General features: G+C 39.7%; 1 protein-coding gene across 3 annotated transcripts in view; it reads left to right on the top strand.

Moving 5' to 3' along the window:
* The window catches only part of RNF130 (ring finger protein 130), a 54927-nt gene that overhangs the window by 15174 nt on the left and 18278 nt on the right, over window positions 1-21475 (top strand). For all 3 annotated transcript variants that reach the window (XM_027643249.1, XM_027643247.1, XM_027643248.1), the window contains exons 3-6: window positions 8120-8370; window positions 11857-11928; window positions 13784-13866; window positions 20586-20682. In XM_027643249.1, the coding sequence (XP_027499050.1) occupies window positions 8120-8370; window positions 11857-11928; window positions 13784-13866; window positions 20586-20682 (503 nt within the window). The remainder of the gene's footprint in view (window positions 1-8119; window positions 8371-11856; window positions 11929-13783; window positions 13867-20585; window positions 20683-21475) is intronic.

Below are 21475 nucleotides of genomic sequence, written 5' to 3' on the forward strand. Positions count from 1 at the left end.
AGCCTCGATGCCTTGCAGAACTCCTTACCAGTGTTTCTGTGTCATACATGCCTCATCCACAACTGAAATAACAGCAGTCAGGCTCATTTTAACTCAGCCAGCTGAAAGGGTAATTAGTTCTGTGACTGTGAAAAGGCCCACGGGACTGTTAGTGGCTGTAAGTAATTACATTCTTCTTCTTATCCAAAGTCTGAGCTCCAGCAGCAGAGTAACTCCCTATATCTATGGACTCAGTAGAACCAAATTTATGATATTAATCTATGAATATGCTATTTATAAAGCTCTCAAAATATTTTGTAGTGTCCTTGGGCAAGGCTCTCTTGCCATTTCTCTTTTGTGCTTTGCTGAAATTGTTTGGAATGACTGTCCATGTCCAGATTGATAGAGCTGTACAGAAGTTGTCTGTCTATAGAAGAAAATGCATGAGCATGACAGATTGCCCTTCTTAGAAATCCCTGGGTTTCTTAGCTCTACCATCTATTAGAGGGAATTCAAACTGCTCTCCAGAAAGAACAAAATAAAGCCACCTACCAGCACTTGATCACACTACAGAATGCAAGAGACTTATAGTTACTGGAATCTAAGTGTGGCTTACATTGATGAATGTACCAGTAAGGTCCCACTACATTAATATTATTGATTAATCAAGATTGTGACACTATAACAGGTTTTGGACATTGTTCAGAAGTATAGAAAGTAAAAAAAAAAAAAGTTAAAAAAGGTTGTTTTCAAATTAACAGAAATATCTTTTGAAGATAAACTTAGTATTTCAGAAATCTGTGAAACTGAGATGAGGAACCTTTTTTCAGTAGTGTGCAATGTATTAGGATTACACCATTTCCCTAGTTCAAAACTTAGAGTGATCCTTCAGCTTTTTATTAATTTGCATTTGTTCAAGGTTTGAATATAGAATTTAGTCTACTTTGTTAGCATGCTAAAACCTTAACAGTACAAGTATTCCTTAAATAGGACTGCAAATGCAGTTTACTCACTGTAAAACATGGTTAAATGCCTTGTAAAAATATGCAAATAAAAGAAAAAAAAATCTGTGCATAGATTGCGGAAAGGGGATGATAAAATGATGCATTTCTTTCTACCAAGCTTTTTTTATTCTTCCAGCATTATTTAGGTGGAATGTCCATTTCCTTAAAAAAAAAAAAAAAACAAAACTGTAGTGCAAGTAGATGCAAAGCTTTGCTAGGAGAGAAGTGAGTGTGAAACATCTGTAAAATCATTGCAACATCTGTCTGCTTTTCCCTTATCTAGGCTTGGTTTTCCTTAGTGTAAAAAACCCAAAAGGTCACATGTATTAAAAAATATATACAAATGGAATTCCCAGAAGATAAAATTCCTCCCACAGAAAGGGAATATGTGATATAAGTAGAATGATCAAGGCAGTTCAACAGAGGGGAACACAATGAACCCCAAGCCCCTGAACCCAGTGTCCTTACCATTCCAAGTGAACTCTCCTGCAGTTCTGGTTCCAGGGATGTATAAATTCTCCCCCCTTCTCAGCCCAGCCCAGGGGTCTGTCCTGCTGCACAGCAGAAGTGTTGAAGTAGCGTATTTTTGCTTTCAAAAATAAAGGTGGGGCAGAGGTTCGGGAACTTGTGGGACACTTACAGAAGAAGTGGGTGCATCTTGTAGCTTAACAGAGGATCTTAATTTTTCCGGCAGTGCTTAGTGTCCTGTGACTTGGGATAGAAGATAAAAAAAGAGCTCTCTGGGTGAGGCTGATGGAGAGGAGATGATCTTCAGAGAAGCCAAAGCCCAATACCTCTCTTGTACCTACTGGTACTGTGTTGTGTCTTTGGGAGACTGTGTGTTGGTTTTCTGGAGTGGGTATGTTGGGCGTAGCAGAGACAGCTTGACCTTGTCCAGCTGGAGGAAGGCCAGGGGCGTAGCTCCACATCTCACGTGTGTCAGCAGGATCTGGACTTGTGAATGAATCAGAGTTTAACTGTGACTACCTGTTTTGATCATATGCTAATTTCTCCTTAAGAAACATCTCCCTGAGTGTCAGCCTAGAGCAACTGGGTTGTGAAATAATGTCAGCAGTTGTCATCTAAATACAGCCCAACAGTTTCCTCAACCGATTTTTTGATTTAGCCCTCCTTTTAGGAACTCTTGGTCACAGTAGGTTATAAAGCTTGTCAAAAATAGGGCAAGAACATTGTGCTGAGGCACTGTTTCCTGTTTAATGAAGGAGGATGGGCTTACAAGTTTGTTATTTATCACTTAGGGAATTAATTTAATGCGCTACAGGCTAGCACAACAAGAGTCTGATTAAACTTTAATATTTGGTTTGAAGTTAATTGTGTCACGCCCATCTTTGGAAAGCTGCTCTTGCTGTTTCTGGTTTTCTAATCATGAGCTTCAATCATATGGCTGCTTTTCTTAAAGGAGCAGGACTTAGTGACCGTCCATCACACGTCTCTTAACAGTAGAGCAGTGTGTGACACTTGCAAAACACTGAAGTGTGTGTCATCATGTTTAGAGGGCAGAGACAAGGCCCTCTCTTAGCCTGGCAGGGTGAAATCTGTTGAAGCTCTTTTTGCTGGAAAGAAAAGTTTTGAGTGTTCTTCAGACATAGGTTGACAGTATTTTGGTTGCAATTCACAGAAGCCTGTTCCTCAATGGACTGGAAATATCTGCTTCTTTGTCCTCTTAAGTAGACAGAACTCAGGTTTTAACCTCAGAAGCTTTTTCAGTTTTTGGAGGGGGAGGGTAGGTTCTTTTGCATAGGTTTGTGTAGCAAAGAAACTTTCGTAATGTGTGTTTGTGTAATCAAAGAGTAATTTCTGCAAATACCTGCTCTGTGTTTTGGGATAGTTGTTCCACTGGTTGTATTTGATTGATGCATCCTGTGAAAGCTTGACTTTTGGGTAACAGTTTCATATACTGCTATCCTTTAGGATTTTTCTCATGGATTTTTCTCATAAAATCTGTTTTGGTGTCTGACACTTCATAAAATAGGCATCCTAAAGTAAATGTTTACATACAGACAAGAATTCAGCATTTTCAATACTGTAAAGGCTACAGGAAGACAAATGTTTTAAAACGCTATCCAGTCTTATTTTAAAATTAATGTATACCCTTGGCATTAAATTCTTGCCTTGTTTAGAACTAAATAACTGTCAAATATTATGGTTTTGTTCTGTTTTCAGAAGTATTTGATTTGGGACATCTCAAACAACATATTTTACTCTTGACATTGCTCATGTGTTGACAGCTTGGATGTGCTCCTGTTTACTTTCTGATTAGATCAAAATAAAAATATGTGCAGCTAGACCTGTTTTAATCACTCTGAAGGTATGCCAAGGCTCTTCCTCTTGGTGTCTGCTTTTCCATAAGCCAGTTTTAGAATGTAAGAGTTGCTCTTCACAACCCATTTATTTTTCATCAGACTGAAATGTTAAGGTACCTGATAAATTTGTGGTTTTCCCCACTGTTGTTAAGTGCTGTGGAATTTTTATTTAAAGCTCTGTTCCCCAAACCCACTTTTTCTAGCAGCAGAGCTTTGCATACAGCTCAGTGTGCCTTTTCCCTTTCCTTCACCTCACAGATTCCATGGGTTATATTCTCTGTGGCTAAACCCTTCCCTTGTAGGCGTAATCCTTGATTCCACCTCTGCTCTCTTGCAGCTCAGATGTCTTCTGGTGTTTTCACTGAACTTGTGATCAGTCTCTCAAAATTTCATATATAACCATAGCACTTCATTTGTGCTTTCCTGGGTTTTTTGTTGTCATTTTGTGGGCTCCTAAGTTCTATTGGAATGGTTTCACTGTTAGTGTTTTTCCAAGAAAACTGTTGCTCACAGTAATAAGATAGATCCCTTTCCTGGGCACTGAATAGTGTGTGTTGCTGTCTTTTTATTTCTGATATAATGCCTTCAGAAATGCTTAGCACAGAGTTATAGGATTTTAATAGAAGAATAGGGAAGTCTGGTTTGTGAAGATGGGCAGTTTTATTTCCAATTACATTATCATGATGATGTTCCCATTGTTGCAGTCACACAGGCAGTGGCATTTCAACTTCTGAATCGTGCCCTGGATCCGTCCTACAAGTGACTGTCTGTGCCATTCTTTACCTTTACCAGGAAATGTAGAATTTGTTTGCATTTTTTAAAGAAACACTGAAATTTCCACCAGCAGAATGTCCTTTAAGTTTAGGTTTTTTAGAATGAAGTGATGAAAGGATTCAGTTACAATTAAATGTTCTTTGCTATTTAAAGAGAGAACAATATTCTTTCGCAAGCATGACACGAACGTGGTTTATCTGCTTCATGCTGTGTCTGCAGCATCAGCAGCCACTGTCAGAGACTTAGGAAATTACAAGGACTTTAGCTGAAAATATCAGCCATTAGCAAGCTGCTGACCTTTGTTATGAGTATCTGGCTCAGTTCTCAGTTCTCCCCAAACCTTGTTACAAAAACTCAAAATAGCTCAGTGCCTCTTACAGGTGGTCCGATATTTCCCATGCTCAAGGTGGGATCTAAGGTTTTTCCCTCCCCATTTGCAAGGAGGTGGTTGAAGCATTGCAGCAGTAGTAGCAGTTCAGTGCCAGGTTGCTGATATGCCCAGGAGGAATTGTCTCACCTGTCCTTCTCCCCCAAGCATTGACCAAACAGCTGCTTGTGTTGTTCACAAGCTCAAGGAAAAATAAAACCACCACCTGTTTGGCAGTTGCAGTTTGCCAGGCTGCCATTCCCTACGACCTCCAAGGGACTGTAGTTGGAAGGAAGCTGCTCTTTGAGCCATGCCTGTCTTTAGCTTGGTATCCTGGACATAGCTGTCCATAACTTGAGTTTCAGACAAACAGTTGGTAGTCAAGAATCGCCAAAAAGAAAAGCCAAACAACAAAACCACCACAAATATTTGCTTGTGATGAGACTAGTAACTTTTCTTTGAGATGACTTTCTATTTCTAAGCATACTCTTTTAGAATTGCTAGGAGATATGGACAGGTTAGTGAGAGAGCAATGCAGTTTCCTTAGGGACTCTACAGGAAACTTCTGGATGTTGCTGTTTTTCCCATATTCTTGTTTTTAGTGTCTTCTCAGCTTTAAGTTCTTCTATCTTCTCCTCTCACAATGTGACATTACAGAGATTTAATGATTAATCACAACTTCATCCCTTTTCATACACAGAGTTGTATAACTATCTTAATTAAACATGCACAGGGTAAAATTGCGAACTAGAAAGAGCTGCCTGGGCTTGGATGATAGCAATTAAATGATTTATACTTACAGGCATCAATATTTATCTTATGCCTACCGTCTGTCCTAGCTTGTCATCTATGGTTCAGTGTGTAGTTCATTGGCTTTAGTTAGCATTCCAGCTTCTTTTCTCTGGACACTGTGTTCTTGGCTGAGGAGAATATTGCTTTTCGTAAGATTATGAAGTAAGACCATATTCTAAGTTTCACAAACAGTTAGTCTTTCTGTCTTCACCTGAGGATTTTTTTTCTGCTAAACTTTCAGAAACACCAGGTTTCAAGGTGCTTAAAATAAATGAGTCACTGTCTCCTCCTGCCCCCGATTGTTCTCAAACATGGAGCTCTTGCTAAAATTATTTAGGGTGATGCCCCTGACAAAAATACGGATGAACCAAGTCCCAGTTTCCACTGAGCTTCAGTACGTTAAACAGGCACAATTTATTTTTCTTTTCTGCAGTTCTCCTTGGCTTTTGCGAGGTCAGAAGCAGCAGTAGCACTTTGGCTGTTCCCAGTTGAGTCATTTGGAATGCAAATCACTTTGCAGTGATGCCAGAGGTTCCCATTGTGCTGGGCTTTATATAAAACTCGTGACAGATTGTCAGCTTTGTCACATTCCCTGGGCAGCAGGGAATAGGTGGAGGCTTCAGCTTTGGATTCAGATAGAACTGGACTAGTATCAGAAGATCTTAGTCATCTTTGCTCTGCAGATAACTATAAATCATGTTAGAATATTATTACATTGAGCGCTTCTGACTGATATTTTGATATTAACATAATTCCCTGGTGCAAATAAATTCCTGCTGGGGAAGCGTAGCAGAACAGTCCCCCCACAGCCTTCCCTGCTTTTCCTCAGTGTCTGAACTAGATATGAAGAACAGAAGTGAAGTCTGGGGAAGATATCAAGCAGTATAAATTACCTGCTCTTGGTTGATCCTACACTGTCAGAGCTGCAGGGATTTGAAGTTGCAGGAGCACAACATGCAGTTGTGCAGGATATACAGAACATACAGAATCTTGCAGGAAAGTTGTCTCTTTTCCTGTAAAAATATCCTACAAGTCTGGGCAGGGACTGTCTTCCCAACTGGACAAATGGGAATCTGAGTAAATTTCCATGAAAATAAAGCAAGTAGTGGATTTTTACTCTGAGCTTTACTGCCTATTAAATATCTTTGTTACTTCGCATGAAACCAGACTTGGTACTGAAGTGTCTATGGAGAGATGGACTAAAGTTGATCTTGTGTGAATCTGGGCTGTGCTAGAGATTAAATACATTGTATCCATAAATTGTGTTGGGTTTTGGTTGCTATTCAAAGCTTTTGAGTTACTGTGACACTTGTTTTAAAAATATTCAGAAGGAAACACTGAACTTTCTTTTGCTACTAAGACCCATGTAGTAGGACAAGGCCTGAATGTCGTCTTCATTTCAATTTTGAAGTTTCTTGAGAAAAACAATTTGAGGGCTGTGGAACGTCTTCAATTTTTGTGCAAATCCTAATTTCTGAAATTATCAGATTTTGATTCTTTTGAGTAGTTGTGTTGACACAATCTAACAACATCAACATCAGTGAACTTACTCTGAAAACTGATGATAGTGACTGTAAAAGTTACTATTTGGCATGGTGAATGGAAAGAGTAATGAGATAACATTTAACACTGTTGCACAACTCTATTAAGTCCCGACTTTATAAAATTATGTAGCTGAGTTATTGTGCCCTGGGTTTCAAAAATGCTGCTCTTTTGGCTCATTTTGTGGATACAGTAGCTTCTTAAAAATTAGTTTTTGATTAAAAGACCTTGAACAAATGCCTTGTGTTAAAATAGGACCTCATGTTTTCTACTGTCACGGTAGGTCCTCTGTAACTTAAATCCACTCTAAATCCAGAATCTTGGTTCTGAAGTCGCCTTATACAGCTCCTCTCTGAGAAAATGTGAATTGGAGCAAACAGATGGAGCAAGCAGATGAGCAGACTTCGCAAGCATTTTGAAAATAGGTCTTGAAAGGGTTTTTAGTATAGGAAGCAAATAAATCTGCATGAATAAGAAAGACACTCATAAGGATTTTTTCCTTCTGCTTTGGTTTTTCTGAAACTTACCTTTCTTTGAACTTAGATCAGAATTATCCTGTGTTCAAGATTTTCTTTTTTTTTTTTAAATTGCTTTAAAATATAGGAACTCTCTCTGGTCTACAGGTGATTTTGGTTTTTTTCAGCAAATCTTGTGGTTCTCTTATTATCCTTCTACCAATAATTTTCCCTTTGGGACAGGAAGTAGTCTAGAGGCAAGACACTATGAAAACAGATGGGCTCCACATTCAAAATGGAGCTGATGGAGCTGACAGCCTCTTTGCGATCTTATCAAGCGTGTCTTTGTATAGAGATAAAATCAGCACTCACATTTCTGCCAAGTTTTTCCATTTCTTCTTTATTTTGCGACCACATAAGCACGGAGGGGAACTTGCATAACTCCCCACAGCAACATCCGCAGCACTGGGTATGCTGAGACCACTCCAGCAATATTCTCATACTCTCACCCATCTTCGAAATGTTTTTCTGAGAGTTGCCTGTTTAGGTATCCATGGCTTCAAATATGGAACAAATGTACTCTTGAAAGCTGGTTCAGACTGCACACAGTAATTACAATGTGGGAAGTACTGTGTAACCAGCAGAGATCTGTTACTGTGTGTGTGGAGCTGCAGACAGTTTCCATGTTAATGCCCTGATCTGAAAATCTGGGTTTGAAGGACAAGCCAGGAGTTTGAGTGGCCAGTAGCACGTTCCATGTGCCATGGATGGCTTAGATTAAAATCTCTTGAGTTGTCAAGTGGCTTCACATTTGGAAAATCTTTTGAGTAGCATGCCAGGTTAATTTTAAATGTAAATTAAATATTTTTCCCTTTTTTATAGGAACTGGAGACATTGTTGCTGTGATGATTACAGAATCGAAGGTTAAGGAGATCCTGAATTACTTGGAAAAGAATATCTCTGTCCTGATGGGAATAGCAGTGGGGTCCCGTGTTCCTCCGAAAAACTTCAGTCGGGGCTCTCTAGTCTTTGTGTCAATATCATTCATTGTTTTGATGATAATTTCTTCAGCATGGTTAATATTTTACTTCATCCAGAAGATCAGGTACACAAGTGCACGTGACAGAAATCAGGTAAGGGGTCTCCTTTTTTTTCCCTAAGTTTGGAGGGGATATTTCTGTATATAGTAATCAATGGGGAACAAATAGTTTCTAAGGAATGTCCCATCAAACTAGTGTTCAGAACCTCTTTGTTCCAAGGCAGAGCATTTTGCCAGACAAGGATTTTTATATAGCAGTGTTTTCATCCTGAGAAGCACCAGTATAAGATCATCTTACATGACAGGAAAGAATAGAACTGAAACAAAATATTTGGGTTTTGGTGAGTATAAGTCCATGAGTAAGATAGATTCTGTGCTGGCTGAGTAATACATACTGTATGTATGTTGGGAATGGAGAGGAAAGTTAAATTGTGAATGAAATTGTGTAGTGTAGGGGAACACAGAGCTAATGTTATGAGTTCTGTCTATGTTCTTAAGGGTACCTTCAGTAACAGTTAAGGGAATTCAAAAGTTGTATAAAAATATTTCCAAGCTATAGTCTGTCATGAATGTTAGGGTAAGAAAGCTAAGGTGTAGAGCTACTTAGTGATCTGTGTTAACTTTCAAGTTTACTTAAGATCACACTTGGTATGGAGTGCCTAATTCTCCTATTCATATATTTTAACAAAAATTTTGTCCAATATGCCTTTCTTATATTCTTTTTCAACTCTTAATTTAAGAACTGAGTTATGTATGACCATACTCAGAGATCTTGACTAAATCAAGTTGTCAACTCAAATACAGCTTAAACTTCAGAAGTAAATGTTTTACTAGTGTGGACTTAATGACCCACTGCCTCCATAGTCTGTCTCAGCTTTTATTGAGGAGGGTCCATAAACCTTGAGAAATCCACTGTGCTCTCTTTGCTGTATCTCTCTGTCAAGGCTGACTTAGGAAGCTGCTGATCTCTAGCCACTGTCCCCCCTTTCCCCCAAATTATGGCTCATACACAGCACCTCACTGTGAGGCTGGTGTTCTGTCAGACCTGAAGCAAATGCAAACTCAACAAAGCCTCGGTTGTGGCACAGGATTTCCTTTTCAGTTACTATAAATAGTGTCTGATGCTGCAGGTCCCATGGGCATCCTGTAGATTTTCCTAAGGATGTCATTCTTAAATGACCACACTGTAGCCAGTATTTAGTGTGGTCCCTTGGGATGGTGAAAGTTTAAATATAACTGTAACTTAATGAATGTCTGTGGAATACTAAATTGTGCCTTCTCTATCCCCTACATGGCTCTAGGCTCCTTCCAAATGTCCACGTTTCAAAACAGTTGCTCCATGGGGAAAGAACTCTTATGACCTTTTTTCTTTCTTTAGATTTTTACAAAGGTCAGGAGAAACTTGATGAAAATTTTATGTGGTTTAAAAAGCTGAGCTTATTAAACTTTAATAAGAAGGTGGCGACAGCTACAGCTTAGTTTTAAAGAGCTTTGAGAGCTTTCACAAAGGCTGTACTGTTAGTGATGAAATAACTTGGTTTAGGCTATGGTCTTGTTTTTAAGTTATGTCAAGGCATGCATTTTTATTTTTTTTCAATCAAAGCCATCAAAAACATGCTGTGTTCTGTAGATAGCACGGGTAGATACCGGTGTTTCCCATCGTTACTGTTGCACACTTCCTCCGGAGGTGTGAAACTCTGTTGCATGTGGTACTGGCCTTTTCCACCCAGAGAGTTCTGGGTTTCAAAGGCAAGCATATGCTGAGTGCCTGTGCCCTGACTTCAGCAAAACAACAAATCCTGAGCATTTCCAGTGTTAGCATAAAACCGTATTTGTTAAAATTAGAAAACGGAAGAGATTGCACCTCTTAAATGGAAGAGATGAAAGTTATTATTTAGCAAATTTATTTACGTAAGGGAACTTGAATATGCTGGAAGAATTCTGCTGGAATATTATGCTTCCAATAGGAAAATAATCTCTTTAAGATTTCTTGTAGTGCATATACAATCACATGCAGTAGAACGAAATGTAAATACTACCCACAATTACTTAGTTGGTAGTGTTGAGCATTTAAGTTAAATACCTTTTCAGCCTCATTCCTCTCTTAGTAATCACACTTTTGGTTATCAGCTCCAGCAATGTGCCAGTGTGTTCTGTGTCATTAAGTACTCAGGCCAATATGCTTGTTCCAGGACATATAATTTAGATTTGCTTAAATTGACCAATTTCTCACATACTGAAGTCAGAGTGAGATTCCTGACTTTAGGAGGCATATAATTTCCCCAGCCCAGCTCTGATTCTGGTGCTGCATTTCCTCTTTGGATATAATTCAGCAGCTGGGATTGAGTATCTGATTTTTTCAAAACCCAGCTCTAAAAAATTTAAAATGAGAGCTGCTGTTCTGTGAAAACCACAAGAAAAAAAAAAGCACTTCTGCAATGCTAGAATAAGTGGTACAGTTGGTTGTGGTAGACTTCTGAGGCTGTGTTTCTCAAGTAAAAGCAACTTTCAGTTTGTATGCAGGAAAATGTGTAATGCAGGGGGTACACCTTGTGAAGGATTTGGGTTTCAACTTTATAGAGGGTGGGCACAAAACCCCCACACATTTGTTGGAGGCTGCATGGGAGGTTTTGATAGGTGCTGCAGTTTGAATTCTCAGAAGCAGCCCTTTCAAATGCAGAATACAGGATGGAGGGGAAGGAGGAAGTACATGAACTTCCCTTTTTCCAGTCAGTGTAAACCAAGTCTGATGTCTCATGTTCCTGAAGGGAGGTGACAGGATCTTTGTTCCCCTCAGTGCCACATCTCTGGGATCCCAGGGACCAGCTGGCAAACAGTTCTCTGTTGGCTGGGAACTGGGCATCACAGTAGGAATCAGCACTTGAATTGCAGAAATGGCTCCTTCCATCCAACAGCTGTGGTCATAAAGCAGCATAAACAGCAAAAAAATAGCCTGGCCTCTGCATTCAGATTGAGGTTATCTTCAAACCAGTATTAATTTCAGCTTTATTTAAGTCTGTACTGGCTTATTTAGATTTCATGACCCATATTTTTTTCTTTTATGAGATCCTGGTGGTTTTGGGTAATAGCGAGAGCAAAACTAGGTTACACTGAGAGGATCTCTTGCATCTCAGAATAAAATCAGCCTGCTTGGTGGGGAAATATAAAAATAATTCAAGCTTAAGAGAACAAGCAGTATATTACGGCACACTGAATAAAAACCCAGTATCAGCAGAATATAATGGAAATCATCAGGAGGGCACATTCCTTCAGCTTTTTGTCCTGCAACCCGGATTTGATTAGTTTTGCACACAAATGTTGGGTCACTTCTGTGGACTTCTGTACAGCCCATGAGGTTTGTGCCCATGGAAGTGCCTTTGGGGATTCAACTGTTGAATTTTTTTTCCTTCTTGACAAATCTCTGTGCTTTGCTGTGTGTGCCTTTTGTCCTATGTGCTGGCCTGCTGCCACAGTGTGTATTGCAATGGTATTACTGAGCCCAAATAAGTCATTATAAAGGACACTAATGAAGCTTGTTTAACAGGGTTAATTTGTGTTCTCTTCTTTGTCACTTTATTAGCGTCGTCTTGGAGATGCTGCCAAGAAAGCCATTGGTAAATTGACAACCAGGACAGTAAAGAAAGGTGATAAGGTATAATAATAAGATTTCAACACAATAAACTTTAGCATCATGTTTCATTCTTGCTGGGGAAACAGTCTCAGTTTTTTTCTTTCTGCTTCTGATTTATGACCTTGCCTTCCTTGTCGGAGGCTGACTTTGTCCTGTGGCACAGTATTTGTATAACTTAGTATATGTTCAATGTGTGCTGCAAGTCTGTGCATTTCAAATAAGATTTTCGTGCTTAAATACTACTTGCACTCCATCTGGCAGCTGTGACTGAGGGTGGGTTTGTGTGCTGGCTGGAGGGGGTGGGGTGCTGGCATGAGCACATGGGGTTAGCATTGTTTGTGTGGAATTCTGTAGGCTTAGAGTCATTCCATATGTAAGTTGTATAAAGTAAAAATAAATTTACAAGACAGATAATAGAAGAGAATCTCTTATGTAAAATACAAATAACCAGTAAGCTGAGGGGAGCATAAACAGGTATTTCATGAAAGATAGTAAATGTTACTCCAAGAATATTTCTTGCCAGTATACAAACTAAAATGTATGTCTTAAGTCCTAAATGTTTCCCATTTTTATGAGCAGTACTGCTTTGTCTTTGATTCTGAAAGGAAAAAATAGTAACTTAATCTCGCTTAATTTTTGATCTTTAATTTTGAAAGAAACAAAACTCCCATATATATATTTGTTGGAGGCTGCATGGGAGGTTTTGATTTGATTTTTAAAATATTATTTCCTTGGGCTTTTTTATTGTGATTCCTTTTTATCTTTCTTATCAACACTCTCAGCAGTGGAAGATTAGGAAGTGATAGGAAAATTTGCTTCCAGAGAGAAGGCAGAAAAAGTGTCTTTCTGTTCTTCCTCCCTCTCTATATAGTTTTATTTCAAGACAGCCCGTTGCACTAAATCTTTTCTGTGGGTATGGAAAAACATATAGATAAGGAGAACTTTTCTTGGTTAAAAGATGCTGTTGTCTTGACATAAATTGAAAAGTGGCAAGTGATATGTAGGTTGCAGTGCAGACAGCACACGCAGGTGAACAGAGTAGGAAAAACCTGTCCTTTCCCAAAGCAGCCATTGGGATTTTCTGTGTGCATCCCTGATTGGTGCTGACCAGCAGTGCCTTGGTCTTGCTGTGGTCCCTGACTTGGTGTCTTGCTTGTAGCTCGTTGACACTGAAAAGTATAATGAAGTTGAACTAAGAGAAGGCACAGCCTGTTTTGTGTCACAGGCCCAGAGGTTAAAAATAAGTGTTGCTGATGCCATAACTACATCCAAATGAAGTCACCCCTTTCCAGTTGAAATTTTAAATTCTCGTATTTAAAAATATAATTTTTAGAAGTCATAAATTCTGGGGGGAAAAAAGGAGAGGAGCCAGTCAGTAAGTGATCCTCATATTCACGTCTGGACAAGAATGATGATAATTCTGCAAGTAAGCTGCAGACACAAATGTGGAACTACTCTACAGTATGTAAAATGTGCTAGTTCTGGCTATAAAAGTGTATTACAGGATTTTTATCCTGCCAAAACAAACAAACAAAAACCCCTTAATAAAATAGAAGTTTTAGCTCCAAGTTGGAAGTAAAAAAGGAAATCTAGGAAAATCGCCGCTATATGTTGATGTCACTGAACATTAGAATCATCTTAGGCCTTAGCTAATGTTTCAAATAATCATTTACCAGCTCCATATGAGGGGAGAGTTTTATATAAATGAGATGCTTTTCTTACTGTCAAGTCATGTTGGAATATAACAACCCAGTCATTGGTTTTGTATCTTAGTAACAGCCACTTGGCACAATGCAGTTCATTTACCAGTCACAACTACTTTGGCATTTGTCATAGGCTCAACTCTTGACTTGAATTTTCATTCTATTCATTTTAGGAAACAGACCCAGACTTTGATCATTGTGCTGTCTGCATTGAGAGTTACAAGCAGAACGATGTTGTTCGCATTTTGCCATGCAAGTAAGATAGTCAAAGTTGCTTTGTTTGGAAACTGTTCTCTCTTGGTGCTCCTTTGCTTCATTTCATGTAATGGGTGCATTGTAATTTACAAACGCATTTGTTGGATGTTTCCACTCCTAATAACACTTTGTTTTAGACTGTGATGCCAGAAGGTGTGAAGGTGGGTGCTGGCACTGTTATGAGTGTGGACATTAAACAGATTGATATTGAAGATGGGCAATTTGGGTGTATTGGCAGTGGAGTTGTTGAGGTTGCAGCGAAGTGGGGGTGCAGGTTTAAGGACCAAGTGGTGGGCAGACTCAAAAAACTTCAGTATAATGACCGAGGTACAGCTGCAGCATTTTGCACAGTACATGTGCAACATTGGCTGCTGGGTTCTCAAACTGTGGGGAATGGGAATGCAGCCTTTGCAACCCTCATACCTCCTCTGTCATCAGTCAACCACAGTGCTGTCATCTCTTTGGTCTCTCCAGTGCAGTGTGGTCTTGGCTTGTGCCTGAAGATTTGTACTTGTTGATTATTCTGCATTAGTTCTTAAAATATCACAACTTCCTCCTCCTTTTATGACATTCTCTTAACAGGTTTTTACAGGTTTTCAGTTTGCTTCCATTCCATTCTTGAGTTGTTTTGGCATATTTGCTCTTTGAGAGATGCTTTTAAATACTTTTCCACCTGGTGATTGATTTTGATGAACCAGTACATTTTGATAGCCTTAAACATTACCAAGGACATCTTTCCCTTGTATTCTGAAATGCAAAGCTTTCTCCTTATCTCCAGGCACGAAAACCATGTGTAAGTTATGTTGTATATATGCAACAAGATCCAGTAATTTGGCCTGTGCTTGGTATGTAAATGGTTCTGCATGATAGTCTAGAACCAGCAAGGTCATGTGTTGGAGTTGCTCTTCAGTCAGGCAGCAGCACATAAGACCTCATTATTTGTCTTCTAAATCCTCCTGCAGGCTGTTCTGAATAGCTGGAATATTTGTCTTCCAATGCTTCATGTATTTCTATCATCCTGAAAGGAAAACAGTATTATTTTATATCTTACTGATCAAAATATTTGTGTGTTCTACTTCTGAAGCCAAAAGTCTAATTCAGTTTTCAATTTGCTTTTCTCTGTGTTCTTTACCTCTCGGATGGTGGGAAACAATGACCCGGATTAGATTTTCAGTGTTGTTTTGTTAATATACCCTACAAATGATTGTTTAGAAACTCTCATGAAAATATTTGGGAATAGAAGAGCTTGGTCTTAGATTGTAAAGATTTGGGAGCTTTTGGTCATGTGGATGTGTTGGCATTTCATTTTTACTCAAGATTATGTGCTCTTGCCCTAACAAATGTACTCCCAAGTGTTAAGTAATTCCAGAGAGTTACATCATTTATTGTAATCTCAAGTGAAGCCTGTATATATGAATTAAGCCCTGGTCTTTAATGTTATGCAGAAGGTTATTTGGAAATCAGGGGAGGAACTTCTGGAAACTGCACACCAGCTTTGGACTACTAAAATGATTGTGTGATTAAACTACCTCCTAAGAAAGCTTCACTTGTGTAGTTCAGGGTGGTGCTGTGAGGTTCAGTGATGTGGAACGAAAGTTCTCAAGTCCCACTCCTCTGTGCCTTTCTCTTGGTGCTGAACAGAGGGCAGGGGTAGGTCCTTTCCACTGAAGAGAGAATGAGTCTTCCCCTGGGAGAAAAATCATCTTCTCCCACTGAGCACAAGGCAGAGTTGGGATTAAAAGCCAACTTCCTTAGTTAAACAACTGCCTTTGTCCAAGGGGTGTGTTGCTGGTGTCCAGAGATGAGATACAGACCATTTAAATAAGGTGATCATTGCTTTTGTGGGGTTTTTTTCAATTAAAAAAAAATAGAAGTCCTTTTCTTTCAGACACCCTCGGGGAGCTGCAGTCCTGCAGGCAGGAAGCTCCCTGCCCTCAGGGGTGGTTACAGCTGCTTCAGGGAGTGAAGGTGCACCTGGCTGCCACCTCAGCACAACCTGCCCCAGTGCAGCCTCCCATGTAAAAGAGAGATCAAGGCTCTTGTGTAGATCCCTTTCTGTTCTGCTTTTCACAAGAACATGAGGTCAGTGAAGGCTCAGGTTACATTCCTGCCAAAGGCTGTATGACAACTTTTATGTTCACTTTCTACTCCTTTTTTAAATCTCACTTTTCATGTGCTGCAGCTCAGCTTTAAGTTGAATGCAAAGCCATCTAGGCTAGGCACAAACAGTGAGATGGATGCTTTCCACAAGACATTTTTCTATTTGTAGATGAAAAGCCAACTAGTACGTGCAGAGATGAGCCCCATAAATTTCAGATTCCGTGTAAGATTTTTTCAGTCTTCAGCACCTGAGACACTTCTCCCAGAATCTTGTTTTGGAGGTTTAATCCCTTTCTCCTCCCTCATACTTCACCCTCCAATTTATTGCAACATGCAATGTTAGTTTAGAAATAAAACAAACCAGCAGACAGGCAATGAAAGAAAACTACGAGAGAGTCTCTTAAGCCAGATGAGAAGATAAATTGCAAGAAAACCATGGAGAAAATGACTCAACCAAGAGGAAGAAATGAAAGGCTGGACGTTTTTCATACTGTGCCTGTTGAGGAAGCTATAATCATTAGACAGTAGGAATCACTGACATGTGACATCCTTCCTGCTTTCATCAATTTAAAAGTAGCCTTTCCCTTTGGTACCACAATTGTTCTCTGCAGTTAGGTGTGGTCTGTCACTCTGTCCCTCAGTAGAGGAGTCTGGTCTGGGCAGACACAGCAGGCAAAATCTGCCAGCAGCTGAGCAAGTTGCACCTGAAATTCTGTAGTGAAACACCATATTTGGGGTGTAAAGGTTTGTGGAATGTGGGAAATTGTGACCGATTTAAAAGTAAACTAAAGTGAAAAGTGTAGAAATTCAGCTGCACTGTTTGCAGTTCATTTTTTGCTTCAGAGAGAGTAATTGTTCAATACCAGCAGCCTATGGACATTCCTACAGTTTTAGTGCACAGAGGGACAAGGCAGCCATCTGTTTTAGGCTTAAAAGCTTGAGGAATGTGTCTTTTGTGAATGTCATTGTGTAAGTTAAAAATAAGTAGAGGAAACAAATGTCAGACATAGCAAAATACAAACCTCATGGACAGCTTTCTTTATTCAGATAGTTTTATTCTACCATCACACAGGGGCTGAGCAGGCACCGGGTGAAAAGTGATCAGGAAGGGGTAGTGTGAAGGACTAGTGAGAGATAAGGGAAGGGGAGAGCAAAGTGACAGGTTAGAGAAAAGCAGAGTGTGACATTGGAAAGGGCAGAAAGATGGCCTGGGAAGGAAGGAGTTGACAAGGTAGGAGAGCAATTAAAGGAGTAGTGAATATGTTAAAATAAATGGGTTTTGAGCCAAATTCTTAATTCCTGTACTTGGCAAGGAGGAAAGTGACAAAAGTGACTAAGCCAGATTTTTAGATTTTCATGTGTTTGATTCTGTGCTGCTGCAAATAGCTGCCTTTTTCTTTTTGAGACCAAATTAACACAGTATCTTGATGACATCCTTTCTGCTTTCTGCAATTCCTCTGCACAGTCCCCACTTTCTCTGCTACCTGCTTGCAAGGACAGTCTCTCTCTTCCCCCAGCAATACTCTGTATTTGTGGGAAGCATGGAGGCATTGCCTGCCTGGGGGTACACCTGGCACCTTCCTTCCATCTGCAGCAGGCCAGACATCCCTCCTCAGCTGTGTTCCTGTCCTGGAGCTCTGTGCTCCCTGCTGTGAAGTTCAGACCCCTAGGATGAGGACAGTAGTAGCCAAAGATGCCACTTTGCAGCAGCAAAGGTCCCTTTGGTGGGATACTGCACTGAGAGCAGGGAATTGTGGTGAGCTCTTGGAAAACAGCAGTCATTCAAACCCTTGTCCTGATGTGACATGCGAATTTGGAGCCATTACACCACCAAAAGAGCTTTCCCAGCTCATTTTTTCCCTGGGAAGTGCTGCAAAGGAGCCGTGATGTACAAGAGTCGGCGTTACAGTGTTCATTACAAGCTGGAGGGCAGTTGGATTGGGTGTGCTGACAGAGTGGAAAAATACCTGCAGGTCACCTGTCTGGAATCCTGCCTGTGTGGGAGACTCAGTCAGTGCTCCCAGCCTGGCTGCTGGCTGAGCTCCCTTCAGCCCTGGGGCTGGAGAAGCAGCAGAAGCTGTGTCACACTTCACTCCCCAGTGTGTAACTCCTGAGGGAACATCATCAGCTGCTGTGACCAAGAGCAACTCGCTAGGAACTCCTCAGATTTATGGTCTTGGGAAACAAATGACAGAAATAGGAAGGCAGAGGTTTATGATAACAGAAATTGCAAGGGCTTACTTTGTCAGGCTGAGTTTTTAAGATAATTCTTGTTTACTGTCTTCATTTCTGTATAACTGAGAAATCCAGACAAAGCCTGAGCCTCAGTGATGCTATCAGCAAACTTTTTAAAGAGTAGAGAAACTGTAAGTAGTAGGCAGAGCCATGTTCATCTAAATCAATAACCTATGGAGAACTGCACTTCTTTGAAATACATTAATAAACATCCTTGAAGATTTAGGGACTAAAAGCCAAGAATTAGGAGGTCACAAAAACAATTGAGCTGTGTGTGTATATATATATTATATATATATATATATATTCCAAACTGCTAATGACTTTTTAAAATAACTCATAATATTTATTGGATGCATGTTGGCATTCCTATCAGTTGCCTGCATCACTTGATCTGAGTGCTTCTACAGCACTGATTAGCTGATAACAATATAATAAAGCTGTTTTCATACTTCTGTGGAGTCTTGATGTCTGCTCTTTTCCAAAATATTAGATTTTCAGGTCTGTTCTACTTTAAAAAACAGACTCCAGAGACTTACAAGAAAACATAAGCAAATAAAAGTCATAATTTGCCAAACACAGAAAAATAGCATCTCTATATGTTTCAGAAGGTTTCAAACCATTTTCTGTCACCCAGGGTTTCTAAACATTGTTTCCTGTAGTTTTGCAAGTAATAAAGGGAATGCAATAGGACTTCATAATAATAGAAGTGAGTCTCTTTTGGGTAATTACTTGAACAAAAGGCACTGTACATATCCTGGTTTTTATGATTTCCATCTTGCTAGAGGACACAGGCCAGCCAAGGGACTAGCTGAGATATTCTGCAACTTTCTATTCCTGCATTGTCTAAGATATAGATAAGCAAAGTTCTTTTGCTCCCTGTCCATCTTCTGTTGACTATTTTACACTCAAAATCTGTGCATCTTTACTTAGTACAGATAGGACATACACCTGTAGCTGCCTGGAACCTGATAATGTTCATGTTCTTTAGTCCCTCCATTAGTCTGAGTAGCCATAGACAGAACATAATTACAGACTGTCTTTTTCTATGTTTGTTGACAGTTTCAGGAGGTTCTTTCTCTCAAGTCTCTTTCCAGAGATTTCAAAGAGAATTATCTTGTAACATGCCTCATTTGGTCTCTGCTTTTAAAATCCCAAGGGATGGGTGGCAAAGAAGTTCCAGACACCATGACGAGCTTACTGAGGCACAGAGCAGCAAAGCATAACCCGAGAAAGGAGGAGACAGAGGTTATATCAACTTTATGCTGCCTTGGGGGCACTCCTGACCTCTTACAGACCACACTGCTGCCTCAAATAGATGGCAAGAACTCCTTGTTCTGCCCCTGCCCCCTCGCCTGCTGGTTCCAGAGCACAGCTCTTCGCTGACTAAGCAGCCCTTGTAATTGCTGATCTTTGTCATGGTCACCAGTCTGTGTGTTCGGGTGTGCCTGCTCTGACTGGCTTCTTGCTCTGCAGTCAGTGCCACTGGAAATGAAGGATCTGGGCTCTGATCATAGGAATGTCTAGTGATACCCACTTCTGCCATGAATATGCTCTGAAAAGTTCTTTGCCTTCTGAAAAGCTAGGAGGGCGTTTCCTTTACTTCCTTTAATTTAGATGTGTTGTTTTGGTCTCTGCATGGTCCTTCCTTGATATATTGGTTTCTATCAATCCCAGCACTGTTACATTCATATTCAGGTGTGTGACTAAGACTTTGTATGCAGTGTAGGTGGCAAGTCACACTGTTGTCTGTTGCAGTTCCCTGCTCTGCAAATACAAGCCCTGTTTGCCTTTCCATCTTTGAAAGATTATTCCTTTTTTTTTAATGACTATCATATGATGATGGACATGTTTTCCTTCTTGATATCAAGAAATACTGATTGCAGGAAAAGCCTTCTTTTTACTTTGATGTGATAACTATAAAAGCCCTTTCAAAGTCAAACACAAACGTGCTTGAGTTGGTTCCACTGACTTGTGAATAAAATTGACTGCTGGTGGATCTATGTTCTTCCTACCCAATTTATGGCCAGGTTCTACATCAAAACTGAGACAAGACTTTACACAAGATTGTGATGGAAATGGTATGACCCTAATTCTTCTACCCATGTGCATATTCACAATAAAAGGGTAAAAAGTAATTTTAAAAATCTTACTTTAAAGTGCTTCTTCCTAGTTGAACCATTAGTAAAGGGTGGTGAAAGCAAGCAAGAGGTTTTGATTTTTTTTTTTTTAATTATTGCAATCAGCACAGAATATTGCCGATTCTAAAATTTGTTCTGCTGTTTTATTTAGAAAAACAGTTATCCAAAATTTTGTTGGAGTAGTTCTCTTTGTATACAATAGAATTGTTTACAAACTATGTATGTGCTCTCTCTGTTCTTCTAGGCACGTGTTCCACAAAGTCTGTGTGGATCCATGGCTCAGTGAGCACTGTACATGTCCAATGTGTAAACTGAACATTTTGAAGGCACTGGGAATTGTGGTAAGTGGATCTGTTGTGAGCTCCTCTTCCTCCCATGTCTGAGACCCAGAACAGGAGGAATAATTGTAGGGGAGAGAGAGGGAATGGTGTTACAGCATCCTTACTCAGAAAGTGTTTGGGGTTTTTTACTAATTTCTTCGCTGCTGATTTGTTGTTCTTCCTTTCCTTAGTTGCTTGTTGAGAATATATTGTTGTATTTGTATTTAGAACAATTTCTTATCTACTGGAATTTTACTAGTTTCTCTAAAATCTTCCCTTTTCTCAACTCCTTTCAATCCTTCCTTGTTAAATTTATTCTGTAAATCTCTTGGTTTTGTGGTCAGCTGTAGGCAGTCTTAAATTTGTTTGCACATTAAAAGTCACACCTTAGCTGAGACCAGTGAGTTTTCCTCAAGCAGTTCATGGCTTCTGGGATCCCTCAGGACTGCTTTTGTTGACCAGTTCATAAAGGGATAGCAGTGAAAAACTTCAAAGAGGATTTTTTTAATCTTTCCCATATGGGGAAAAAATCCTCAAGTGGGAGCGATGCTCTTTTCAGAAGGAAGAGAGAACATATGGAGAGACTGTCTAAAGTGGCTTTTGAATCAAGCCACTGAGAATAATCAGGCCTCCATTTTTAGCTGTGTCAAATTTTTAGTTGCAAATTTCTAAGAAATAGTTGCACTTACATTGTGAGTGATCAGTTTTTGCAATTAATGACATACCTGGGTTTTTAGAAGAGGACACGGTAGAATTCAGAATATGTTGTCATGGCTCATTGTGGTAAACCAGACAGGCACAGGCTGTGAAACAA

This window comes from Corapipo altera, unplaced genomic scaffold (assembly GCF_003945725.1).
Source record: "Corapipo altera isolate COAL_440 unplaced genomic scaffold, ASM394572v1 75, whole genome shotgun sequence".
NCBI classification, from domain to species: domain Eukaryota; kingdom Metazoa; phylum Chordata; class Aves; order Passeriformes; family Pipridae; genus Corapipo; species Corapipo altera.